The sequence below is a fragment of the Umbelopsis ramanniana genome (assembly GCF_025399195.1).
Source record: "Umbelopsis ramanniana AG unplaced genomic scaffold K450scaffold_30, whole genome shotgun sequence".
In the NCBI taxonomy this organism is placed as follows: Eukaryota; Fungi; Mucoromycota; class Umbelopsidomycetes; order Umbelopsidales; family Umbelopsidaceae; genus Umbelopsis; species Umbelopsis ramanniana.
Genome location: NW_026252116.1, coordinates 224,578 through 249,844, shown reverse-complemented (window position 1 = coordinate 249,844; position 25,267 = coordinate 224,578). Strand labels below are relative to the sequence as shown.

General features: G+C 42.2%; 12 protein-coding genes across 12 annotated transcripts; 7 read left to right on the top strand and 5 right to left on the bottom strand.

Annotated features, from left to right (window-relative positions):
• Positions 1-301: 301 nt before the first annotated feature.
• K450DRAFT_242890 (uncharacterized protein) lies at positions 302-2,062 on the top strand. The gene is made up of 9 exons (XM_051589331.1): positions 302-515; positions 579-626; positions 692-843; positions 905-968; positions 1,057-1,311; positions 1,367-1,445; positions 1,514-1,677; positions 1,751-1,807; positions 1,877-2,062. Exons 1-9 carry the CDS (start codon positions 371-373, stop codon positions 1,993-1,995), a joined length of 1,083 nt encoding a protein of 360 aa, XP_051444367.1. The 5' UTR covers positions 302-370; the 3' UTR covers positions 1,996-2,062.
• On the bottom strand, positions 1,894-2,836 carry K450DRAFT_242884 (uncharacterized protein). Its single transcript, XM_051589330.1, has 3 exons — positions 2,795-2,836; positions 2,569-2,714; positions 1,894-2,396 (listed from the first exon to the last, which is right to left on the bottom strand). The coding sequence occupies exons 2-3, from the start codon at positions 2,707-2,709 to the stop codon at positions 2,130-2,132; spliced, it is 408 nt and encodes a 135-aa protein (XP_051444366.1). The 5' UTR covers positions 2,710-2,714; positions 2,795-2,836; the 3' UTR covers positions 1,894-2,129.
• Positions 2,837-2,954: 118 nt separating this feature from the next.
• Positions 2,955-6,048, top strand: K450DRAFT_242879 (uncharacterized protein). The gene is made up of 11 exons (XM_051589329.1): positions 2,955-3,194; positions 3,286-3,388; positions 3,462-3,528; positions 3,592-3,724; positions 3,806-3,952; positions 4,012-4,134; positions 4,200-4,322; positions 4,396-4,515; positions 4,584-4,681; positions 4,749-4,953; positions 5,026-6,048. The coding sequence occupies exons 1-11, from the start codon at positions 3,177-3,179 to the stop codon at positions 5,980-5,982; spliced, it is 2,094 nt and encodes a 697-aa protein (XP_051444365.1). The 5' UTR covers positions 2,955-3,176; the 3' UTR covers positions 5,983-6,048.
• A 97-nt stretch (positions 6,049-6,145) lies between these two features.
• On the top strand, positions 6,146-10,078 carry K450DRAFT_242871 (uncharacterized protein). Its single transcript, XM_051589328.1, has 13 exons — positions 6,146-6,340; positions 6,405-6,459; positions 6,528-6,612; positions 6,675-6,789; positions 6,856-6,929; positions 6,991-7,054; positions 7,126-8,382; positions 8,467-8,476; positions 8,551-8,925; positions 8,991-9,271; positions 9,337-9,449; positions 9,513-9,645; positions 9,725-10,078. The coding sequence occupies exons 1-13, from the start codon at positions 6,167-6,169 to the stop codon at positions 9,926-9,928; spliced, it is 2,940 nt and encodes a 979-aa protein (XP_051444364.1). The 5' UTR covers positions 6,146-6,166; the 3' UTR covers positions 9,929-10,078.
• On the bottom strand, positions 9,913-10,788 carry K450DRAFT_242868 (uncharacterized protein). The gene has a single exon (XM_051589327.1). The coding sequence runs from the start codon at positions 10,594-10,596 to the stop codon at positions 10,228-10,230; it is 369 nt and encodes a 122-aa protein (XP_051444363.1). The 5' UTR covers positions 10,597-10,788; the 3' UTR covers positions 9,913-10,227.
• Positions 10,789-11,275, top strand: K450DRAFT_242867 (uncharacterized protein). Its single transcript, XM_051589326.1, has one exon. The coding sequence runs from the start codon at positions 10,981-10,983 to the stop codon at positions 11,197-11,199; it is 219 nt and encodes a 72-aa protein (XP_051444362.1). The 5' UTR covers positions 10,789-10,980; the 3' UTR covers positions 11,200-11,275.
• Positions 11,276-11,333: 58 nt separating this feature from the next.
• Positions 11,334-12,100, bottom strand: K450DRAFT_242864 (uncharacterized protein). Its single transcript, XM_051589325.1, has 3 exons — positions 11,773-12,100; positions 11,665-11,691; positions 11,334-11,585 (listed from the first exon to the last, which is right to left on the bottom strand). Exons 1-3 carry the CDS (start codon positions 12,067-12,069, stop codon positions 11,352-11,354), a joined length of 558 nt encoding a protein of 185 aa, XP_051444361.1. The 5' UTR covers positions 12,070-12,100; the 3' UTR covers positions 11,334-11,351.
• A 385-nt stretch (positions 12,101-12,485) lies between these two features.
• Positions 12,486-14,495, top strand: K450DRAFT_242861 (uncharacterized protein). The gene is made up of 5 exons (XM_051589324.1): positions 12,486-12,844; positions 12,919-13,069; positions 13,140-13,247; positions 13,315-13,845; positions 13,906-14,495. The coding sequence occupies exons 1-5, from the start codon at positions 12,699-12,701 to the stop codon at positions 14,323-14,325; spliced, it is 1,356 nt and encodes a 451-aa protein (XP_051444360.1). The 5' UTR covers positions 12,486-12,698; the 3' UTR covers positions 14,326-14,495.
• Positions 14,321-16,412, bottom strand: K450DRAFT_210394 (uncharacterized protein). The gene is made up of 5 exons (XM_051584786.1): positions 16,044-16,412; positions 15,840-15,985; positions 15,666-15,771; positions 14,980-15,587; positions 14,321-14,904 (listed from the first exon to the last, which is right to left on the bottom strand). The coding sequence occupies exons 1-5, from the start codon at positions 16,285-16,287 to the stop codon at positions 14,665-14,667; spliced, it is 1,344 nt and encodes a 447-aa protein (XP_051444359.1). The 5' UTR covers positions 16,288-16,412; the 3' UTR covers positions 14,321-14,664.
• On the top strand, positions 16,044-17,745 carry K450DRAFT_242859 (uncharacterized protein). The gene is made up of 2 exons (XM_051589323.1): positions 16,044-17,019; positions 17,086-17,745. Exons 1-2 carry the CDS (start codon positions 16,233-16,235, stop codon positions 17,469-17,471), a joined length of 1,173 nt encoding a protein of 390 aa, XP_051444358.1. The 5' UTR covers positions 16,044-16,232; the 3' UTR covers positions 17,472-17,745.
• A 13-nt stretch (positions 17,746-17,758) lies between these two features.
• K450DRAFT_280976 (uncharacterized protein) lies at positions 17,759-21,532 on the top strand. The gene is made up of 6 exons (XM_051593382.1): positions 17,759-18,572; positions 18,700-18,891; positions 18,959-19,162; positions 19,226-19,655; positions 19,722-21,019; positions 21,084-21,532. The coding sequence occupies exons 1-6, from the start codon at positions 18,204-18,206 to the stop codon at positions 21,363-21,365; spliced, it is 2,775 nt and encodes a 924-aa protein (XP_051444357.1). The 5' UTR covers positions 17,759-18,203; the 3' UTR covers positions 21,366-21,532.
• Positions 21,533-23,957: 2,425 nt separating this feature from the next.
• On the bottom strand, positions 23,958-24,670 carry K450DRAFT_288552 (uncharacterized protein; the record flags this gene model as incomplete). The annotated part of the gene is made up of 3 exons (XM_051593546.1): positions 23,958-24,368; positions 24,430-24,530; positions 24,625-24,670. The coding sequence occupies 3 exons, from the start codon at positions 24,668-24,670 to the stop codon at positions 23,958-23,960; spliced, it is 558 nt and encodes a 185-aa protein (XP_051444356.1).
• Between the last annotated feature and the right edge of the window lie 597 nt (positions 24,671-25,267).

Sequence of the window (25,267 nt, the reverse complement as noted above, 5' to 3'; positions counted from 1 at the left end):
TCGCCCCGCCCGTCTGAACAGGACGCGGCGCCGGGCACCCTGGTTAGGCCAGGAATACCGATGAACCTTCGGGGGAGGGTAAGTGTAGTTTTTTATGTTTTGCATTTCATTCATTTTCTGACGATTGCCTTTCAAAAACACCTATATCCCCCTATCTTATCTGTGAGTATACATGTTTGATTCTGTTTCTCCTGCCATGCTTAAGTTACTAATGATTTCGAGAATAAATTTTCAGGCTCTCTGCTCTGATATCGTGATCTTAAATTTATTTTTAATAAACAGTGTGAAGAAAGTTCTCAATCCGGAATGTAAAATTTGATCTCGAGGATACGCTCGGCTGTCTTCTCTTCTTGATATTATATTTTTCATAATGTCTACAAGTATTGTTGTTATTGGTGCTGGTGTAATTGGTCTTACAACCGCTCTTTTGCTTCAGAAGAAGGGCTATCAAGTCACTATTGTTGCTAAATACGTCCCCGGTGATATGAATATCGAATATACCAGTCCATATAGCGGTAATATGCAAAGTCATTATTTTCCCAGTATACCTCATTTGACTAAACATGCACAATGAATAGGTGCCCATTGGAGAACCATGATTCCTAACGACCAGAAGGAATTGCAAGGTATGTGCTCGAGACATCTCGACATGCTCCATTGTTGAGATGCTGATCGCTTGTGTCACTTTCAGAGAACGACGCTGTTGCCTACAACGTCTTTTACAAAATTGGTAAATCACTGCCCAGTGATACCACTGGAGTCATGATCATACCAGCCTTGGATTGCTGGTCTGAACGTAACGACGACACCGCTAACCCTTGGTGGAAAGATGTTGTGAAAGATGTATGTATAAGATCAGCTATATAATATGATGGGAATTATCTAACAGCATACGGCTTCTTAGTTTCGATTTGTTGAAACGAAAGAGTTGTTTCCCGACACAGTCATCGGCCATAGCTATACAACCGGTAAAATATCGAAATTGTGGCAGCAATGGAGAGGGGGGGGGGAGTAGATTAAACCTGCAACGTTTCTAATCCATTTCATCGGAAATAGTTGCGGTCAATACTCCTCATTATATGCAATGGCTCGTTCGATTATTTACCCAGGCAGGTGGCAAATTGAAGAAAGCTACTCTTACTCATGTCCAGGATGCTCTCAAACACTGCCCGGACGCACAATCAATTGTCAACTGTACTGGTCTCCAAGCCCGATTCCTGGGTGGTGTTAAGGATGAGAAGGTTTACCCAACGAGAGGTCAGGTCGTTGTTGTCAATGCACCTCATATCAAAAAAACTCTGACTTCAATGGGTAAGCGAGATGTTTCCTTCTCATTGGCGGAATAAGTGTTTAATGTATTTCATAGTTGGCGACGGCACCAGCTACATTATTCCAAGATCCAATGGACATGTTATTCTAGGTGGTACCAGACAAGCTCATGACTTGTAAGTAGCCCTAAATGAAGTAGCTAAGTAATTTGATGCAAGAACTGACAGATTGATATCAGCAATAGTGAAGTAGACATGAAAACTGCTGAGGAGATCATGGAAAAGACTGTCCGTCTCTTACCCGAACTGGCTCACGGCAAGGGAGTCAAGGGTCTTGATATCGTAAGACACAATGTTGGCCTGCGCCCTTCAAGAGAAGGTGGCCCTCGTATTGAAAACGAGATGACAAGTGAGTACATCTTAATGGAATTTGCCAGGGAATAGAACCTATAATTTAACGAGCATTCATCATTTCTGTACAGCCACCGCCAACGGCAAGCCCTTGCTCATTACACATTGTTATGGACACAGCGGCTATGGTAAATAGAACCATTTTCTCGCCAATGCGATTTGCTACACAATTAAGCCAAAAGCCTTTTAACTTGCAGGTGTACAGAGCAGCTGGGGATCAGCTAAGAAGGCCGTCGATCTAATTGATCGAGGACTCTTTGAAAAGGACCATCAGGTTATCGACTCCATTGTTGGTGATCTTTGGAGCAAACTTTAATTGCACGGTCTTTCATTTCCTTCATTTTTGTATGAGCTATTGGAACATAATATTTTGATAAAGACAATTAGAAACCTCTGATGAAAAACTGTGTTTTATTTTATGTTAAGAGATCGAGGCAAGGAGGTGTGCACTTAAGCGCGCTTGGCAGCACGGACACCCTTGTTGCGCTTGGTCTGCTCCTTGGCGGGCTGTTGGCTAGAAAGGACAGCAGAGGCACGAGCAAGAGCAGCGGCGCGAAGGTCAGGGCGGTAGTGAGCGACAAGGTTAGCAACGGACTTGGCGGTGTGACGGCGACCCTTGCTGATGGTGGACTTGCTGACGCGCTTGGAGGGAGAAGCAACCTTAGCCTTGGTGGTGGTGACTTCAATACCGCGGGGAGCAGCAGCAATACCGACAGTCTAATTGGAAAGGTACTTTGTGAGTAAAACTTGGGCTTCGAGGACAATTTTTTTTCTCAGACTCCCTCAGAGACAAGCCACCCGAAATGAACCTGAATGTCAGAATTCCCTCATTTCGAGATGAAAGCTCGCTCCAACTCGACGATTAATCTATTACGGAACAAAAATATACCTTGGCGTTGGCAAGACCAGAGTACTTGTAGGTGTTGCGGTTGACCAAGTTGTTGGGCTCAGTGGAGAATTGAGCACCAGCACGCTTGACAAGGAAGCTGTTGTTGTTTCTGACGATAGCCCAGACGAGATCAGAGGACATGTTTACTGATAGAATTTTATAATAGTTAGAAGAGAGTGCTGATAAGCTTGGCCTTTGTACTTAGAATGTTGGTTGATGGACTCACTGATTAGCCAACAAAAGAGAGAGAAGGAAAAATGACTTGCTGCCTCTTTGGTCAATTTTATTTTTTCCAGCTAACGAAAAAATTTTGCCTAGTCACGTGCATTTGCTCTGTCCGCCCAAAAAAAAAAAAAAAAAAAGACCTGGGCGGCTGTTGAACAATGACTGGTGAGCCTTGCGCTGTCGAGTTTCATTCCACTTTGACTCAACAGGTACCACCATGCTGGTTCTGCAATGCCGGGTATTATGGCTCCAAAATGCTTTGAATGTCCCTTTGCAGCGCTGTAGTATTCGCTCGTTGTCTCAATCAACCGTACACCCTGACCGTGAAAAGGAATCTGAAGTCGCCTCCAGAGAAAGTGGGCTGGAACTGAAGGAAGAAGTGAATGACACGTCTGATAAAGGCATGTATACTGAAAGAAAAGGCTCATCCCAACTTTGAGATATTCTGTTTAACGCTCATTATGCCTTCCAATTTGCTTAGTCGCTGTACAGCGTGAAAAACGTCATGCACATACCAGGAACGAAGATACTCCATGGACGAACAACGAAACTAAACATTGGGAAGAAATAAAACATATCGATTTCCCGTACAGACGTTAGTATTTACTATCAGTATCTAGATATGCCTTCAAACGATACTAATAACTTACATTCTTTCTAATTCGCAGGTGTCCATGCTCCTAATCCAGTCAAAGTCGATAATCTAGCACATGGATTAGATCGCGTCTTATTCAAGTATGTCACAAGACTGAACTTTCCATCAGATATTCAATTAACTAGCTAACTTTTATTCCAAAGTCCTGGAGTCCATGTTTTACAAGATCCACGTACAAAAGTATATAATTTCACACCATTCCTCCAGAACATTACACAGCCTAAAGATTTCGATTACGATGCTTTGGCGCCTTATATCACATCCTCCCGCGATTCTGTAAGTAATTGATAACCTAGTATTGCTTCAGCGCTGTTTTGAAAGATTTTCTTATCTGAACATCATCACTCTATATCACAGTCTTTACGAGACATGGCTAAGCAACTTGACAAGCAATATGTGGGATCAACATCCTCTATATCAGCTGCCTTGTCTCAAATTTATTTCATGCTCTCTAATTTTCGGCCAGTTGATACCAGTCCTTTATCTAATGATTTTCAGAAAGAGGTAAGGGCAGCAGTTAAGCCATGTCTAGTGCATCTACTTGAAACTGACGTTCTGGGCAGTCAAAAAAGTTCACGAGAGGTGTAAGAACGCCAGCCTCCATCTTCTTGCGTTACCAAAATGGAGTGTATGCGATTGATGCTGACAAGAGTCATGATGTTCAGGATGGTATATTGTCGGTTCTGGTATGTAGCCTGGATTCGATATTTATAAAGGTTCGAATTGTACGTACTAATGCTTCGGACGATAGGGAAAATCAATGGAGAAAGTTTTGACTTTGCCACCAAGTAAATATGAACAGTATTTGAAGGATGCTACGACCAAAATTTCTGAGGATGAAAAAAATAAGCCTGAGGCATACGCTTATGGTCAAGTAAGCAAATTCCCGATTTCACAACTTTGCATAGCGGACCATCTAATCAACAAACCCAACTTCTTGGTGATAGATTGGCAAATTTTTGTTGCGGTCGCAGCTGGACTGTTACCACTCAAAGTTGCCGAGGAGGGTGTTTGATCTGAAGACTCGTGCCGTTATACCTATTAGAATGGATCAAGCCAATTATTCTGTACGTATGATATATTCTCTTGCTTTTCTTCAAGATAGACGAGGAGAGTATTAATATGCTCTACTTAGAATTATCTAGGATACTCTTTAACCAAGCAACAAGGGATGTTGGAATCCTTTGAAAGGGAATATTATGATATGATACGAGCAGCATTTTTAAAATACAGGCAAGTGAACGTGCTCCTTTCGTCCATGATGGAGGTAAATCTATGCTAACAAAGTACATATGAACAGCTTTCAAGTCCGCATTGGTCATATGGACGGCATCTTCGTTGCTTATCACAATACGGCCAAAGTGTTTGGGTTTCAATACATATCCCTCGAAGAAATAGATTCTCGAATCTTTGGCAATACTGCTACTGGCTCTACTGCTTTTCGTCATACTGTAAGCTTGATGGAAAAGATTTTGGACATTGCTACCAAAAAGCACCCAGAGCAGGTAAGCAACAGAATATATGCCGATACTTGTCATGTTCGTATTACATACTCATAATCATCTCACTGCTTTCAGTCTCTTCGGATATCATTAAATGCCAGGCAATCCAAAGATGAAAGTCGGTCCTGGCTGAATGTCTTTACTGAAGTCGTGCCATCAGAAGTCTTTGACGATAGCTCAAAGCTTGAGTCGCATATTCTTCGACCCTACGACTATCTAACCAAATACGTGGTTCAGACAAAATCCTATGTTGATGGAAACTTGCAAACAGCACATGTTAAACTTCATCCCCAACGTTCGCAGAAATGGGATATAGAGTACTCTATTGAACAAGATCTCGGTAAATTCAGCACGATAAACCAACAGTTCCGATTTTTACGAAAATCCCAGGCAACGGCTTTTGGACCAAACAACAAAGCCGGTGCATCATCATATTTGAAACGCTTCCAGGATATTAGCGATCGTTACTTGCGGTTGGAAAAAATGGAGCATCGAAAGCAGGTTTTGGATGGTTTGCGAGCTCATCATCGCAGTCAAACTGCAAGGGCATGGGGTGAACTTCAGATGATCAAGCAACTCAAAAAGAATGAATTGCAATACCTTTCTAAGCACGTAATGCATGCTCTGAAGGATACCGAAATCCAGCGCTTGATCGACACATACGAGGTGAAGGATGGTATAGATGGGCTTCAAAAACTTGCTGCAGAGCGGCGTGCAAGTGTGCTGCAAGGCATGCTGAGAGGTTCCATATCAAAAGCATCTACACATATCCTTCGCAAAGCATCATTCTATCTTGGATTAAGCGTAAACAAGCCTCGTGAAACTTTGGAAAATCAGTTAGAGGAGGTCTTGGTTGAAGGTGGTGTGGTGCTTGAGTCAAATGAAGTAGACACAGCTCCCGCAGATCCAGCGTCAAGCAAAAAAGCCGAATGTCAGGAGCGGATTGAAGAAATAGCTACTGAATCTGCTACCAAAGTATCATTACTACAAAGACTTAAATCAATTGCTCAATCAAAGTCTTCCGATACATAGATTATTTTTATTTGAAAGTTTCTCAATGAAATGTATAATATTTTTCGAACCTTGTCTCAATAATCTCTGTCGCCATTTTTAACTGCTTTATTTTGCCCATGAAAATCACTCCGCAGACTTAAACATTTAAGTGTGCGCTTGTTAGGTTAACCGTGCTTGGTCCTTTGAGTGCCTTTTCTCTAGCATGCCGCTGTTCATTAGTAACATGAAGGCCGGTCATGCTCAAAGAAAAGCTGAGCCTCAGCTATCTGTCTCTAGTTTCGTCTCATCCGCTCGGTCTTCCGACACATTAACAAAAAATAGTCATACCGTCATCTCGTACAGTACCGAAATAGTAGGCAAGTTCCAGGAGTTGAAGGTATAAAGTCGTGACAGTTACGGGAGCTTAAGGATACATGATGGAATATTTATTCTTCCATTAGGAGTTATCACATCCAAACCTCTGCCAGTACATCGACATCGCAGTGGGCAAACAGAGTAAGGACATACTAGTTACAATGCAATCGTGTTATCACTAGCTGCTGACGTGACCCAATCGCACTTAGACCGATTATTTTTTGTACAGGAATCGTATGATGAGTCTATGGATCTTCGAAAACTCAACTTTAGCAAAAAAAATATCGATGAAAAGTATGAACAAAAATGGCATGTAGGAGTGAAGGGCATTGGCATTAACGCGGCTCTTCTTCCAGACTAAGTCAGCTCCGAATATGGACACAGCAAATTCTCAGTGCACTCAGCTATTTGGAAAAACATGGCATTGAACATGAAACACTACACCCTCGAAACATTCTCTTGGACGAAAAGGTAGCATACATTGTCAGTACATCGTTTGTCACAATGGTCCATTCTCACTTACGTCCCATACTACAGAACAATATCAAGTTATACGATTACGGACTGGGACATATGACTAATTACGGAAAAAACATCGACTTTCCGTTACAGTGAGTAAATGTATATCTCAATTTGTTAGAGTGCTTTTGGCTAATAAATGTATTATATCAGATACCCTAATTACACTCCTCCTGAGCGAATCCTAACGACGCAAGATACACGCCCCAATTCCAAGGTAATACACATTGCGAAACGGTAGTATATCATTTCAAATGCAAAAGTCACCTAATACCTATTTTCATATAGGCTACCTTATGGTCACTGGGCATCATTTTATGTGAAATTCTATACGCAACATCTTTTTGGAAGACTACCGATCTAGGCTTGATTTTCGATTCAATTTCGGGCATTAGACAATGGTCAATCGATAGCCCAGATGCGCAATTTTGGAATCATGAAGAGGCAACCCATTTGGATATCAATATGACTATCCTAGATTTTCTTCACCTTTGTGAGAATCGTACGAACAATGAGGACAAGGAAAAATCAGATACCATTGAAATGATGAATCTAATTATTTGGCTTGTGAACGGTAATCCGAGAAATAGACCAACCATTGATGAAGCGATTGCAATTATTGGTGAACCGGTGCGTGACGATGTACCTAAATGGCAAGCTGGACCTATAATACGATCGCTCGACGTAGAACTGGAGGAGGATATAAAGAAAGAGGATACTGCTCACAGGGAGGGTTTGGTACCTCTAGCCGAAATGCCTTTACAACATGTATATTACCTATGGAAGTTAGCGGGTGGAGATGTTGAGCTGGAAATGACAAGAGTTGGACTTCTTCTTGCCACACCAGTTATTGAACTGTTGCCGCGGATCTGCCGTGTGCAGGATGGGAAGGAATCAGGATCTTCTGGTCAGGATACTGCTCATCTATACTCAAGTGCTGCCAGCATTTTACGTTTGGACGAATTACACCTTAGACTAGACAGTACCAGCCAGGTCGATAGAGACATGTTTGAATGGGACACCAATTATTTTATGGTCGTGGACGAAAAGGACGTCAACTTTTTGATCGAGGAAACAGGCGAAGACGCACAGATGATAAGTCCTGATCAAGAAGAAGAGGACTTCATATTCGTCGAAATAGGGGACACTGCTTCCGTTGGACGGCCTCGACTGGGAAGCGGGCAGTCTTTTGCTTCGTCTCCAGGGTCGACACCCAATATTATGGACAATGTTTATCCTGCCTCCACCGCATCAACTCCGAGCATCCGGTCTAATCCATCTTTCACCAATTCAAACCAAATACCGAAATTGCCGTTAATCCAAAGAGAAAAGGCTCCTCTCTATCAATTCCACCGTGTAAACCTGTTTACATCGCTACTCAACCAATACCCAGCATCAAGGAATGAAATCATATACCATGCAAAAGTTGACATTCCTCCCATACTTCGTGATCGGGTGTGGGCTGCCATCTTAGGAGTAGACAGCGACTATCAAGAAGTTTATGCACGTATCGACAAAATTACAGACTTTGGAACTGATAGACAGGTAAGAAAACACGATTGAAGAGGGCAGAGGAAGCAGTCGGATTAATCTTACCATATATTCATGGATTTCTACGCTGCTAAACAGATAGAAGTTGGTAAGTTGTGATAGAAAATTTGCGAAAATATGCAAGTTTCGACGCATACTAACATGAAGCGTGTGTTGCATTAGATGTCCCTCGCTGCCATCAATACAATCCACTATTAGCGTCATCCACTGGCCACGCCAAGCTTCGTCGACTCCTCAAGGCGTGGGTGGCGGATAATAAGGAGTTGGTGTATTGGCAAGGATTGGATTCATTGTTTGCGCCATTCCTAGTGCTCAACTTCAACGACGAGGCTTTAGCGTTTGCTTGCGTTGAAAAGTTCATTCCCAAATTCCTCAAAAATTTCTTTTTGATGGATAACGCCCCGGTATTGCAAGAATATCTCACCATTTTCCGCCACATATTGAGTTTTCATGATCCCGAACTGTCTGTCCATTTAGATCTCATTGGCTTTATGCCTGATCTTTATGCAATCCCTTGGTTCTTGACTTTGTTCACCCGTAAGTTTGCAAAAGTGCTGCCGCTTAAACTTGGTAGCTGTTACTGATATTTAGCTTGCCCGCAGATGTATTCCCGTTGGATAAGATATATCACTTGTGGGACAAGCTTCTTGTTGGACCATCTTCCATTCCTTTATTCGCAGGCGTGGCTATCCTTCGACAAATTAGGGATGTCCTGCTAGCTTCCGAGTTCAATGACTGCATCACTCTGTTTTCGGAAAGCTTTCCTGAAGTAGATATTGAAAAATGCATCTTGAGCGCTATGACCATGTGCAAAGTCACGCCTAGTAGTGTACTGCGTCGGAATTATCGCCCCGACCTTGAAGAGCCACAGACTATTCCTTCGGTAAAGTGTTGTCTTTCTTCTTCTTTGTCCTCCACTTTTTGTCACTGACTTATCAGTGTATGTAGGATTTGCCTAGTGTTGAAGTGAGGAAATCTGAGATCGCGCCCAGGTTGTCCTTATCGGACTACTTGAAGATCATGCCGTTTGGCCTTGGGTTAGATGTTCGAACTAATGCTCAGTAAGCCCCAACCTGTGTAGAAGACTCAGAGAAAAAAGCACCATCTAATCTTTCTGTTAACAGGTTTAAAAAAGGACATATGCCTTCGTCTATGAATGTACAACCACAACAGTTGACGACCTTCGCTCCGATCCTGAAAAAACTTAACAAGAAGTACCATACGGTCATTGCCGACGATGATTCATTAGGCTCTGAGGTATGTTGACAACGAAGAACATTGGTTCTAAGAGTCATCTTTGCAGAAATCGTAACCCATTGTTTCCTTTTGGTAATAGGTGGCTACTGAACTGGTTAAAAACGGATTTTCAAGAGTCAGTATGCTCCAGGGTGGGATACATGCTGTTGACAGCTCCCAGCAAGTCGACATGTGTACATGCCGTCCCCAGAAGCAAACCACAACTAACTACAAAAGCAAAGGATTCGATCCACCTTTTGTCATTTTAAGATGCAAAAACACAAATTTAACCCAAAATCATTGAAAATCACAGTCTCCAATGTAGCAAATAAATAATGTAATATAAAGATTGGAGATTAACTAAGAGAAAGCTCATGCGCTAGGATGAGTAAACTTGTCAGTTATCATGGAGATATAGAAATAATAGTAGCGTAATAAGCTTCCCCGATATGGATTCTTTTTGACATGTAAGTTTGTTAGACCGTACGTTTAACCAAAGATATTGCGATTGGGCTGTCCAGGGACCTTAACAAGTCTGTTTTAATGGAAAATGTAGTTAGTGCATGTGTTTCATACCCTGTACTGCAATACGTTGCTTATACATTACCTGACCCTAGGTTTCTCAGCTTCCGGTTCACGATTTTCAGGTTGCTTGAACAATCTCTTGCCGGTTCCAGAGACAGATTCCTTAGGGGTAGGCGTCTGTTCACCAAATAGACTGAAAGCAGATGCATTGGGATCTCTTCTAGTGACAGGCTTTGCAGGCTGATGCTCAACTTCAGGCTCTGGTTGGCCAAAGGTAAAGCTGGATTGATTAGAGAGTCCAGTTCGGGGTCTACCGCTGAACGATCTCTCAGAGGTTTCAGGGGTTTGCTGTCCACCAATGCTGAATTGCGACTGGTTAGAGCGAGCTGATCTTGGTCTGCCACTAAAGCTCTCTTCCTTTGGTTGCTCAATTGGCTGTCCAAACATAGGAGTGGCTACAAAAGTAGACGCAGGCTGTTCAGTTTCTTCCTCAACATCTTCCTCAACATCTTCGTTGGTAGCCTCAGGTTGTTCAGTAGGAGCTGCTTCAACAGGTGCCTGTTCAACAGCCGGTTTCTTTTCGTCCTCGAGAGACAATGATGATAATTGCTGATGAGCGCCAACGGATGGTGAGGTGGGAGAAGCCAAGCTATCAACTGCAGCAGGATCAGCACCGAAAGTAAAAGAGCTCTGGTTTTTTTTGGGGTTGAAGGCAATAGTTTTAGCTTCCTCAGGCTTATATTCGAAAATGTTACGTGGAGGGGGAGCACTGGAGCGCACGGAAGGTACGTGTTCAGCGACAGCGTCTTCACCAGAAAGCGAGAAAGACGAATGCGGCTTGATGCCCTTCACAGACGGAGTTTCAACAGGTGCTTCTTCAAATTTGAGGCTGCTTTCATACTTCTTAGGGTTGTAGGCAACATTGCGCTTCTTCTCCTCCTTGGGCTGGTAGGTAAATATATTTCTTGCCTCAGGTCCAAGTTTGCGGGGAGCGGAGCGCTCAGGTTCAGGTTCAGCGTCGGCACCCCCAAAGACACGGCCAGGCACTAAAGACCATTTTAATTAAATTAAGCCCTGCATAAATGACACAAACCTCCATATTATCAGCCACCATTGAACTTACGAAGATGATTTCTGGTCTTCTGCTCCTCACGCTAGAATTATGAAGTTGGTTTAGAGATTGCAATAGTCTTCAAGATCCATCACTTACACATAGTACATACCTTTGGCGCTACAGCGGCGGCTGAAGCACTGTTGTCGCCCCAGGCGTTCAACTTAACAGTCTGTGGGTTGCGCAATGCCTCAACCTGTTCAATACCACGGATGGGAATACCCTTTCTGGTAGAGAGGACATTCAATTGCTGAAGTACGCTAGCTTGGTCCCAGTAAATGCGAACGCTAAGGATCAAACCGTCGTCAAAGATGGCGGAACGAACCTAGTCAATTTAACACAAATGATAGTGGTTAAAGCTCTGTACAGAATGATCTATGCATAAAACTCGTTAGTAAACTTACGACAGGAATAACAACGGTAGAGCCAAGCTAGCAGAGGGGTGAATGAGTTAGCTGAGCGTATATGGCAAAAGATCATGCACCATAACGCCGATATTAGGCGTAACTTACCAATGTCTCATAGGCAACAGTTGGAGCTAACCAAAGGCATTCTCCTTTGTGAAGAGTAATTGTCCAGTCTGCTTCTTCGATGAGTTTCTCGCCAGACATAACTCTGTTATGCATTTTTTCTTTGACGTGGACATTTCGCTCGCTAAAATCATCGTGTCGGAAGAACGTGGCGATTTGCTCTGGACCGCGAGCTCCAACGCTGGTAGGCACAAAGATGACAGAAGCATCGTGAGTGTATAGCGCTTTTGAAGATGGATTGGACTTGAATTCTATCCAGGTTTGCAATTGGTCAGACATTCCGGCGTTGTAAGTACAAGATGGGATCGCGGTGAGCGCGCGAGGCCCGTTATGGAAGCTCTCGATATTGAGTGCCTCCAAGGTAGTACAGAGCATTTTAAAAAAAAGGACAACATCGTATTATCCTTTGAAGCCATGCTTTACGGCCTTCGAGTTGTCTATATCCCACAGTTGATAGTACTACAGCTTTAGGCTCTGGAGAACATGTAAGGGGCTGCCGGTGTGCGTCAAACTCCTGTTCGCCGATCGAGTTGACTTTGGAAGGCAGGTTAGAGCTTGTGGGAAGCAACTCAGCCGAGTCCGTAAAGCACTTCAATTACATTTTTACACAGGCCAAGTATGTATGCTTTTTCTATAATATCATCCTTGCAAAATGGTGCCATGCACTTTTTGAAAGCTTGTGGGTCATTCAATAGAGAGATCGAACGAAGTACACTTTTGACATAGCAGGTGGCATCTATATGTTAACAAATTATATTTGCTAAGGAGGCAAGCACAATGACAAGCTTATGGTTTTCTAGGCAAAACAATGAACTGAATATGATTAAAGCACGCTGTTCCTGAAATCGCGTTCAAACCACCATACATTTCTTCCACCCGCGGAGTTACTTCTTTCCCGTCAAGTTGTCATGTCTCAATCATTTAACGATGTTACCACCGAGAATCTTGCCCAGCTGTACCCAAAAATACTCCATACTCTAGCAGACGCCACGTTCATTGCGATCGACACAGAATTTACTGGTCTTGGTGTGAAAGGTGATAATGTTCGTGCAGCGTAAGTCCATGTTGCCTTCGCCTTGGAAAACTACCTTTCTAGATCTGAAACTGATCAAATGCATTTCATGACAGTAACATCGAAGATCGATACCAGAACATGGCGAAGGTGGTTAAGTCACATGCCCTGAATGCGATTGGTTTAACGGCTTTTAAAAGGACCTCAGAAGCAGAGAAGCCTTCTGTGTATCGCGTAGACAACTTTAATCTGCTGCTGTCGTTGCAGGTACGACCGCTCTGTCATAGTTACTTTTTCTCAAAATGCGATGTGCTGACCTTTTTGATTGTCTTACCAGGCGAGCTATACTGTTAGCGCGCAAAGTTTGAGATTCCTCGCCGACAGTGGCTTTGATTTCAATAAGCAGATCAGACTGGGTTTGCCATATACAACAGGAAGCGCCGAGGTAGATGGTCGACCTTATGTTAACTGGGCTGAACAAAATCTAACGTCGACAATTTCAATATGACTAGGATAAAGATGCCTTTGGTGTGAAGAATCTCTTTCGCAATATTCTGATGGATATCAACCGGCTCCAAATCCCGATAATAATCCATAATGGCTTGATGGACCTCATGTACTTATATTACTCTTTGTATACCGATCTACCTAGCAACCTACAAGTTTTTGCAGCAGATCTCTCCGACATGTTTCCTGGTGGCATCTATGATACCAAGTATGTCTCTGACTACGTGTCCAAAGAGCCTGTCAGCTTCCTGTCCTACTTATTCAAAAAGTATGAACGTGAAGAAAAGCGAAGATTGGCTATATTGAATAACCCGGATCAAGATCACGGAGAGAAGTTTACCAAGCGGTGCTTTCGCGTGGAGATACAGCCGCCCTTCCCAATAGAGCAGGTTATGAGAAAGGCAGTGGACGTTGAGGAGGAAGGCCGACTAGATTCGTCAGCTGCGCAAGCGAGTAACTCAAGGAAGAAGAGGCGACGTAAAAACAAAGGCTCTTCTGCCCCGAAGGAGGAAAAGCTATATTGTGAACAGTATGCCGTACGTGATTTATTTTATTGGACGGCTGATGATTGAGGTAATATTGACCTTGCCCTTCAGTTACATGGATACTGCAGGCAAAACAAACAGTGTGGCAAGTCTCATGATTTGGACTATATTTTAGATGAAGTAGAAAAGTCCCAAAAGCGAAAAAAGACAGGTATCACAGCTGCAGATGATGAAGAAGCAGCCGTTACTCCACCAGATATGAACGTTGATGTTCCTCCGTTACCGGCTGCACCTCTGATTCCTGGTCCATCATTTTATCATTCAGCACATTTCGATTCATACATGACGGGATATGTCTTTGTCCACCAGTTACAAGAATTTCGAGATTACACCACCCATGCCAACAAATTGTATCTAATTGGCAAAGATATACCTCTACCCATTCAAAAGAGTGCATTCACTAGTCTGAGCAAAGGCTGGCAGGAACTGAAAGCAGAGCTTCAAAAGATGAACCATGGTACAACTTCATAGGATGTCCACACTGTAAACACCAGTGAATGTACGTATTTTATCTATTTGTATAAATAGTTTCATGTTATCGTGATTAGATACTGGTCCAACAATATACGGGTAGAATGAATGAGAAGCAGTGTAATAAATATACTTTTCTAACTAGAGTACTGTAAAAAAAAAAAATCTTGGTCATTATTGTATGCTTCCCTGGTTAACATGAAAGTGTACATTCGATGCTATTGAACTCCTGTGCAGACTGATAGGATATATTTGATGAATTTATAAACGAATTTCCAAGTCCATGTAGTAGTCAAACCTTGCGTATAGTGAGCCCGAAAATACAAAGCAATTTACGATTTAGCTACTCTGTGGTGTTTGCTGATCAACCTTGGCTTGGGCTTTGTGCTCAATGTGAATGTCTTCGGCAGTGACATCTGCTCGTACTTGCTGGTAGACAGATCCAATAATCCTGAGTCCGCTAGCTCGCTTCTGGATCAAGTCTCTGGAGGCCTTTGGATCACTCAAAACAGCATCACAGACATCGCGTAAAACGCTTTCGACCTCCAACTTTGAACCTCTCCAAATGGCTTTCAATCCCTGGAAACCACATAGAAGTGTAAATAACGTAAGAAAAGAAATACAAAAACGTATTCGAATGGAGGAGTATCATACCTTCTGGGCAGCTTCCTCTTCCAAACGGTTCTTCTCCTCCTCGCTCAGTCCCTTAGAGTCGGCCTTCTGCAGCTCACTGAAGCTGCTCTGAAGATCAAGAGCACTTCGGAGAGTACCCATAGTCTCGCTGAAAATATAGCCTTTCTCGCGAACACTGTGAAATACGCCTCCGAGGCCAAATATTTGACCTTTAGCCATATACTGATTTGCTTTCATAGTGTAAGTAAATCCGATAGCGTGCAGCAATTCAATTCCGTAGCTTTCGTGTTTGAGATCTTCAGCTTCAATCTGAACGATGTTGGTGAAAGCTGCTACGGAAGCTGGTGATGTATCTGGTAGCTCTGTGTAGAGTGAAAGCTTGTATATCAACTTTTCAACTAGGGTATCAACACGCTTTTGGCGAGTTTCTGCTCGTTCCTTTTCAGCCTGCTCTTTTTGAGCTGCTTTAACAGCCTTCTCTTCAGGTGATAAATCTGCTTCGTTTCCTTCGCCATCATTCTCTGCTGTTTCAATTGCGTCTCTCATATCTCGGCCGATGGATATTTCTCCAATGATGTCAACAAAGCGATCTCCGCCGAACGACTGCTTAAAGAATTCTTCAGGGTCAACTGTGAGGAAAAAAAATACATTATATTACTGTTAGTTCAAACCGTTGATTACAGAAACATATGCTTGCTCGAACCTACCGAACCCTCCTTCTGGTTTGACACCGTTCTCAGCTCCATTTTCGTTATATCGTTTTCGCAGCTTAGGGTCCGACAAAATTTGGTATGCTTCTGATATTTCCTTAAACTGGGGAGGACAAATGATTAGCTACATCATTCCTTGGCAGTGTGCGTGCGTCAGTGTTCTTAGCTTACCCTTTCTTCTGCGTTTGGATCATCCCTATTCTTGTCTGGGTGATACTTAATGGCCATCTTTCGATAACTCTTCTTGATTTCTTCTTGTGTTGCTGTTACGCTAACCTCCAACAAGTCGTAGTAGGCGGTCGAAACAGGGTTCTCGTCTAGTACGGAAATGTGAGTTTGAAGTTGTTAGAGGCAAAATAATATCGTGATTCTTACCTGATCCTTTCCGGGATGACGATTTCTTTTGAGATGAGGAGAATGGTTTGCTTGCATTCTTTAAATCCAAGCCAGTATTGTCGAGTTCATAGGTTCCTGTCTTGTGGCAAGCCCAGCATTTCACTTTAACTTTCTTGTTTGCATTGGTAGAAGCAGAAAGGAATTCTAATGGTGTGATGCATTCCTTGCATGCGCATTTTACATACGGCTCTGGTTTGCGAGACTCTATTATCGCTTCCGTCATGTTTGCCAGAAAAAGCGATTGCTGACGCTGGTTCAAGGAAGGGGGTGATCAAGCTTGAATGTGGCAATCACGTGCACGAGAATGTGACCGATTTTTCAGTATCTTTTTTTTTTGGGAATAAAAAAAAAGTTGTACTGACAAAAAAGTTGAAGGACAACTGTCATTTCGATATGCCAAAGGACAAGACGAAATCAGCCAAATCTGGAAAGAAAACCACTCCAAGTGGTCTTCAGGAGTTCTGTGGATTCAAGATTTTACCGATCCACATGAACAGAGACGCTGTTCACTACATGTATATCAAGAAGCACGAATCTCGGCAAGATTCTGAAGCTACACCAAAGGACCGAACATTATTTATTTTGAACTTACCAGTCGATACCACAGATGAACATATAAAAAGACTTTTCCAACCTTATGGACGAGTCGTCAGCATAAAATACCATACTCGTGGCAATCAACCAGAAGAGGAAGAAGAAGAAGCCGAAGAGGCGGTGGAGACGGCTGTTGAGCAACCAAAACTTTCGAAAAAGAAGCAGCAAAAGCTTGAAGATGAAGAAAGACAGAAAAAGGAAACTGATGCAAGTCTCAAAATACGTAACTCCCTTACAACCGGTTCATTCGCGCATGTTGTGCTGCTGGAAGCTAAGGAGTTGGAGAACGTGCTCAATATGAGCTCAAAGAAACGAGAATGGACTGAAGATGACGAAGCTATGTTACCGCTTGGATTCGATCGTGAGTATAGGAAAGAATGGTAAAGGATTTGAATTTCTCAGCTAATGCATTCTATCCCTGTTATAGGCTACAAAACCATGTATGCTTTGTCCCACCCATCCGCTACAGAACTTCAGAGTCGAGTCGACAGCTACATCATCAAATTCCAAGCAGCAGAATATGAAAAGGAACGAATTGCAACGGAACAACAAAACAAGATGGATGAAGACGGTTTTGTCATGGTGACAAGACATCATCGACGAGGTACTAATACAGACGGCACAGTTACAGTCACTGCTGCCAAGGCCGATAGACAGGTCAAACCACAGAAAAAGAAGGAGCTTCTTAATTTCTATCGTTTCCAAATGCGCGAACAAAAGCGAGATCAATTGGTCGAACTGCGCAAGAAGTTTGAGGACGATAGGAAAAAGATTGAGCAACTTAAGCAAACTCGCAAGTTTAGACCTTATTAGCATCCAAGCAACATTCTCACTGTAATAATTCTCACTAGCAAAACATATTTCTCTGGCTGTCTATATAAATATACTTGCTGATGGGCAGGGCGCAAATCGATGATGTTTTTGCCACGTTGGTATGACGGGGCTGCCATAGAGAACGTGTTATTCTTGTGGCAGAATGAGCTGATCGGCTACCAGAAAAGCCAAGATCCGCGATAAAATTATCCACTTCTATAAGAGATTTTTGGATAGAAACATCCCTAACCTCCGTTGTCATTTGCCTTCCTCCTTATTTAATCCAACTCCTGTTCATATCCATACATGCCCTCATCCGAGCTTCCATATATAATTGGATCATATCACATAACTTCATGGTATTTCAACGGTATTCATCAGAAAAAGGTTCTAATATCTCCTATTGGATATTTCTGTGTTATCCAATTCCTTGCGATAATATAGTCCGAATCGGTGTGGTTTTCCGCGCAAGGGACAGTATCATCTTCTCAAACAATCATACCAAATTGAAAAGGACCCAACAAAAAAAAATCCGTAAAAATACCATATCTCCTATTCTATTCGTCTTAAACTCTTTTTCTATTATCTTTCTGTTTCTTCATATCATCATCTCATAACCCGCAAATTACCTTTACCAATACGAAATTGGTTCATTTTGTTCACAAAAGCCGCTCAAGGCTCCTAGCTTACGCACAATAACTCCCATACAAGGGCCTTGCTCTCCAAAAGGCGATGGACGTATTGTCCGACATCAACTCAAGCCATGTCCTCGTGCCTGAGCTTGAAAAAGCGGCCTCGAGACGTGCGTACGCCAACTTCCAGTACAGTTGGTCAAAGCGTACCATGCTCGCTTTAGTTGATAGTTCACAGACAACTCAACGATCGTTACAGCGACAACTTAGTCTGTCCGAAAATTCCTCCTGTACGTCCTGTGATTTGAATTCGGAAACTTCCACTGACTGTACAACACCCACTTCAATTGGCCAGATGCCAGAGGACCTTGTGTTTCGGCGTAAGCAATCCATCAAGCGAACATATGCTTTTAATGAGCTGATAGATACCGAACGGGTGTATGTCACCGACCTTCGCGTGATGGTAGAGGTACAGTATAGTACAGTGTGCAGTCACTTTAGAATATATCACACCGAAAAAACAACAAAATCACTTTCGGCTGTTTCGTATTCCCAAACCTTCTTTTTTTCTTACGTTTCAAAATGCACCCCCTTAGACCTACTTCAACGCTATGCAAAAACAATCATGGATAACAACGGAAGACTTACGAATAATTGCCAGAAACATAAAAGATATCCTTGAGGTTCATGTCAGGTTACTGGCGAAATTAGAAGCTTGCTCACAAAATTATCATTGGGAGAACATACATAATCGATATTGTCAACTAGCCGATGTTTTTGTGACTATGGTGCGTACATATACAAACCATGACATTGTTTAGTTTACATCCCTGTAACATGACTTACTTTGCTTAGGGACCCAGTTTCATGGTATATGCTGAATTTTGCGGCTCACACTCAAAGGCAACCAAGATTTGCGCAAACTATCAGGCGCGGCCCGAGTGGATATCCTTTTCAAAAATGTGTCTCCTTGAATCTGATACAGCAACCATGAATGACGAAGCTTCATCCACAGCTTCAGCAAGCACACGTCTTCATTTGGATGACTATCTGATTAAAGTAAGTTTGTTTTCTACTGCTTTCTCCGACAAGATTCCTGATTCTAAAGCCATCCCATCGTAGCCTATACAACGAATATGCCGATATCAACTGTTACTAAAGGAAATATTGAAAAGCACGGATATGGCCTCTTTAGAATATGAAAAGTTGAAACATGCCTATGATATAATGCAAACAATTGTAACATCAGTTGACGAACGGAAGAATCAACGCGATCTAGCGGATCGGTCTCAAGTATTTCTTGATCGACTAGAAGATGACTGGAGACTAGCGAAATCATTTGTGTCGAGTTTAGGAAATATCTCTATGAGCGGCGCACTTGAAGTTACATATGCGGCAGATCGACTATCTGCCACTAAAACACGGTATATGGGCTGCTTTTTGTATTCTACTTATATGATCATTGTAAAAGCAAAAAAGAATAGCATATACGAAGCAAAGCATTGGTTCCCTATCAACATTTTTGAAGTCAGAGATCTTCCAGATACTGAAGGTAAGTCCAGCATCAATAACGGGAAGCCCCTTTTTGGCGTATTTGTTAATCAAAATGTCTTGAAAGGCCTCTCGCTTTCCTCATTTATGCTTGTATCAAATGGACATATGTTTGAATTCTCGGCATCTTGTCAGCAAGAAAAAATATTATGGATGAAATCACTGCGCTCCAACATTTTGTCGTCTCAACTGACCATCGAGGAAGCCATGCGAACGGACGGAATAGGGAAAAGTGTTCCGGTTTCCTTTTACTACAAGTCTTCAAATTCCAGCTTTCCATTGAGGACATCAAAATCACAATCCAGCATAGCTGTCGCTACCAAAAAGGAAGACCCAGACTCGACACCCATCCGCCGATCTAGATCAATAACGGTTCAATGCAGCAAGTCTATCGATAATCTCATTTTTGCAGCTGGATACCATTCTATGTCATTTGGAGCAAAGCCAATTATCAACCCTAGTAGAAGATCTTCTGTTGATCAAATCTTCAGATCTAGATCCATACTGAAACGAAGTGATGATATTGAATCCAACTATACTATAGAGCTATTTTCAACTACACCTAGTCCAACAGAGTCAACTGTTGAACATCAAGATGGTGGGACATTCATATCAGGGAGTACTCTTTTAACCGTGAAAAGGATATCACAACCACGACTAGCTCAGCAATATTCAATCAAGAATGCAATTGATCAGAAATTTCTGGATGTGTGCACGCCGGATTACTTATCGTCAAGAGCCTGGTACACACGAGAAAGGAACGCTGGAGTCACTCTGAAAAAGAGAAAATCATTGCCATTCATTCGACCTTCTTCGTCTGCTATGTCGCTTAGCGCAGTCAATGTAAAGCGCCGCACCAGTGATGTTGGTCATTCCGGAAGACGGAACTCTTTGGACAAGATTATGAAGGTGACTCCTTTAGATGACTATATAGCATTCCAAAAATCTATTGTAAGCCAACGAACAGAAGCAGCTCGACGGCCATCTTTAACCAGCCAAGCGATCAGAAATAGTTGGTCGAAAGGTAGTGGATCTAGCAGAAGCAAGGCTGATGCAGCCAATATACACAAGAATAGGGGAAATTCTGGTATAGCTGACGGTGAAGATGAAGAAGATGAGGACGTCGTTGCACCATGGGAACAGACAAAGCCAGCCGTGATAGGAAGCGAAGAAAGGAATACATATTTCCAAGCTGATTTACCAAAGAATGCAGTTTTGGCAAGTGAGAAGCTGGTTTTAAGTCCTTCTAAACAGTGTTTAGGAAACCTTGGTATAGCGTCTGGGTTTGCGCATAACCAAGAGCGTGATCCTGAGATTACTAAATCAGACGGACGGCGCATCTCTCAAACATTGAACTTTTGCAAGGTGAGTGAGAGTCGTTATAATGTATAACGGATCGGAAATCAAGTTATTGACATACTTAATGCAGCCAAAGAGAGCCATATCCGCACCACCCATTTCTCCAAAGACAACGCGAGCGCAACGTTCGCAACGGTCGACTTCTCTACTGGTTCCTAAAAGCATCAACCCTGTACCGTTATCTGAGGTCCCACATCCAACAATGAAGCGCGCGTCGCTGCCTCCTCCACTGGGACGTACCATAGAGATCTCACAACCAACTTCTTTTGCTTACTCCTCTACTCCTCCATCTACTCCTAAATCCGCATTTTTTGATTCTTTCAAACTCAAGCAAATCCTTTGGTGGAAATGATTATAAAGCTACTCAAAACACAATTATGAAAAAGAAACATTTGGATTAGAGCAACTGAAGGTGGAAAAGGAAGATCAACTCTCACTAATTCATGCATGCATGCAATTTGTATCATCTGAGATATAGAATGAAATCATCATAAAAAAAGACTTCCTATCATTTCTCACCATTTTATCATCTTGAATGGAAAATATCTGAGCTTTTTAGCGTCATCTTCCTATAGTTATGCTCGTTAAGTTCAATCGAAAACTATGAAAATGGGTAATTGGTTCAACCTGGGGATGTTTAAAAAGGTTTCGTTCACCGTCGTGTAAAATGATCTTGTGCTGCCCTTCAACTGATATGCATGAGGTATGATTTTTACCATTAGTGTATTCCTACTTACTGTCAGCGCATTTGCATCGAAACAGTTAAAGTAAATAGTCCAGATTTGGCGGAACTGACATCAAGTGATATATTCCATAGACTTCTTGACCTTTGTGTTCAAGATGTTGTGTTCGGTGCGGGGATATGTATTGTACAACAACAGAGAAAAGGCTCTCAGGATACCGTGGGGTTACATTGTAAGAACATATCACTTTAATTTAGATGTGTTATCCACAGAAAGCTGCTTAATTAATCGCGTATCCACAGAAAGGAAGAATGACTGCGTATCCACAGAAAGGAAGAATGACTAATTTAGTCACTTTAAAGAGCAAGTCTTACAGCAGCAGCAGTAACTATAGTTGCCTTGCCTAAATTGTTGGAAAAAATCAGTCTGAAATTTAACAGAAAGAAGATAATGCTATCAGCAGTCCAACTGACAGTTGTATATCAAAGGTAGAAGAAGTTTGGTTTTTACATATACGCTCGTAGCTACTAATGTCGTGTATTTAGCAAGTGTTGCTTTAATCAGTGCAAGCAATAATAAAAGCAGTGTCCATTTGAATGATGTAGCTTTGAAAAATAGTAATAGTACCGGCAAGAGTATGGCACAAACTCAATTATCAAGTGCGCTTCTAGCAATTCAATGCATATGATCCAGCTGGCAATTATTTTTGAGATCAGCAAAGGCTACATAGTGAGAACAGCCTTCTAGCTCACGTTGAAATTTGAGAAATGACTGAAATTTAGAAAAGAGAAGAGCGAATTTTGAAGCAATACGGTAGCACCATCAGCAGACCGTTTAGGGTATTGCACTCAGTTATTCACTGCTTTTTTGGTGTTATTTTCGAGTGTTATTTCATATATATGTCCTTGGATGGATTCTGCCGAGACTACAGCTAAATCATAAACATCAGCCCTTGCTTTGATATTATTATCTTTACGTAAGTTGGAATTTTAAACTTAATACTCTTCCCTTAGTGGTCTAGTTGACACTGAGATATGATAATTTCATGTTCATCAACATCGGTAAGTACTGGAGCAGTAGTATGGCGACTAAGAAATGCGGCTTGAGCTGAGGTTATCGACCATCATTAATTCGCCGTTGAACAGGAATTGATGGAGAGGAGTTGATGGTGCTGTAGGGATACTAATTTCAAACCATTGCCTTGATTTACATAAAGAAGTAACATAATATAGAACTAGAAGTTCAAGGGTACGCAGGGTAGAAAAAAACAAAGTCGTTGTCTTTCTATGTAGCATGCTACAAGGTTCACTACACATATATATGTAGTTTATATTACCCCGCTTGAGTCTTCAGATTTTCAGAATCTTCTCAGTTTTTAATTTAACAAGCACCACAAGTAGCCTTAAGTCCCTTGGAAATATTTTCAATGGTGTCGCAAAGTTTGAACGAAAGTACGAAATTCATATTTCGAAACTCTGTGTTCCAAGGAGCAGGGACCCCCGGAAGAGCACCGTAGGAAGAAGTAGATCCGCGGTACGCATATTAGACGTTTTGGAGTTTAGCAGTGGCCCAAAGGTTAGCGAGGTGTGGTGTTCATCGCTGTCTTGAAGCAGGAAAAATGCCCATCGCTCCATTAATGGTTTATTTCTGTCAGCTCTTTTAATCAAAAACGTACAGTACGAGACATGTTATCCAGATTGGGATGAGATCGGAAATCAAGTGATGTCTCCATTGAGTTCCCAAACTTTGTGTTCATTCTGTGAGGCTCAGTATTGGGAATACAATGTGTGCCAACAACAGAGCTACCAAACAGCTTGTTACCAATCGCGGAGCTTCAGATGAGCGGAAATGATATTCAAAACAAACATAGGCGATGGACATCAGTCCATTATATATCACAGGTTAGCGATGGTCAACCTCGTATGCTATGTTGACAGTATTCCTGGAGTCTAAATGCAAGTTTGATCATGTAAGAGTCAAGATGTATGATCGATCTTTGTGTCAGGAAATTTAATACTTTTTTTGTTAAACTGACAAAGATTCAATCAATTGTGCTTGATATGAACCTATTTCTCACTTTCTTAACCATGATGTATAAACAGATGCGGCACATGATAATTAGCATACTAGGTGCATCTCTAATAGTCATTGCTCAAAGACGCATGTTTGGAACATAACAATATCAGGCGTTTATTTTATCATGTAATAGGAGAAAGAAGATAAATTTGAACATGTACGCCTATTCTGATAATTCACTGCATTTAGCAAGTGAATCCATAAGCCGAGCAAGCAGCGGTAAAAGCGGCGTTAATTTGAGTGATGTAACCTTGAGCGGTAGCAGTTTGGTCAGCAGGAGTGTGGTTCAACAAGCAGGTATCAAGAGAGGCAGTCAATGGCTGGAGACGTTGAAGATCAGCCTTGACCAAAGGAGTCACAAGTAGAACAGAATCGAAGACGGATTTCTTGTTAACGATAGCTTGGAGAGCTGCTTGAACTTGGGGAACGAGGAGAGCAACTTCTGCGAACACAGCAGTAGCATCGTCATCAGAAACAGTTCCAGTAATGGCATTGCAATCAGTGGTTGCCTGCTTGATATCGGTTTCCAGAGTACCTTCGTCGGCGTTGATCTTGAGAGCTCCAGTGTAGCCCTGGGAGGCAGTGTATCCATTGACCTATTGTTTTGTGTTAATTTTGCATCACAAAACTCACAAACTATGGTTTATAGAATCTTACCTCAGTGGTCAATTTCTCAAGCTGGGTTACGATGGTCTGAAGGTCAGTGATCTCAGTAGCTACTGGAGCAGTAACACGTTTGTTGATGACTGCAGCTTGAGCTGAAATGAAGATATGTCAGATTTTGAAGGAAGGGGGCAGGATAGAGAAAAGCCCATTTTGAAAGCCTTAAGTTTATGACAAGTATTTACATACCAAAGGTAGCAGCGAGTGCAATTGAGAGAAGTCCTAGAGTGCGCATGATAGTTCAGATATGATCTTGATACTGTCAATAATTTATCTAATCGGGGGTCTTATTTATACTTCTTCAGATCGGTTTCTCGCTGTCTCCATCCATCCTCTAGCCATTGAAGCCTTTCATCTCACAAACACAAGCTGAAATTAATTAATTCATTTGACTCATTGCATCTTCCTCATTTGATATCGAAGCATTGTTTGGTTCATCGTATGGGAGCCACATGATGTCCAAAAGGTACCCCACCCGTCCGTAACAACCGGCAGTTTCAGGAAATGAATGCAAAGTTCCCAAAGGCCAATTCGTACAACCACATGCTTTTCGTGAAGATCAACACGAATGCAGTTATGTAACTGTTCAGTCCGAGGCAACAAGGCTCAAAGGGGACCGCGAGATGCAACAATGGTAACGACGATTTCAACAAAGGAAACAAAATGTACCTAATTTGGAATCAGGTAGTACATTTTGCCGGTGTGTGTGGGTAAGACAACTAGCTGACTGCTCGGATTTACTGTACGCAAGGTCATCGTAGCATGAGAATACAAGTGCCCGTACATGTCGCTCAGCATACAAGTTAATTATAGAAAGGTTTGAAATGGATCG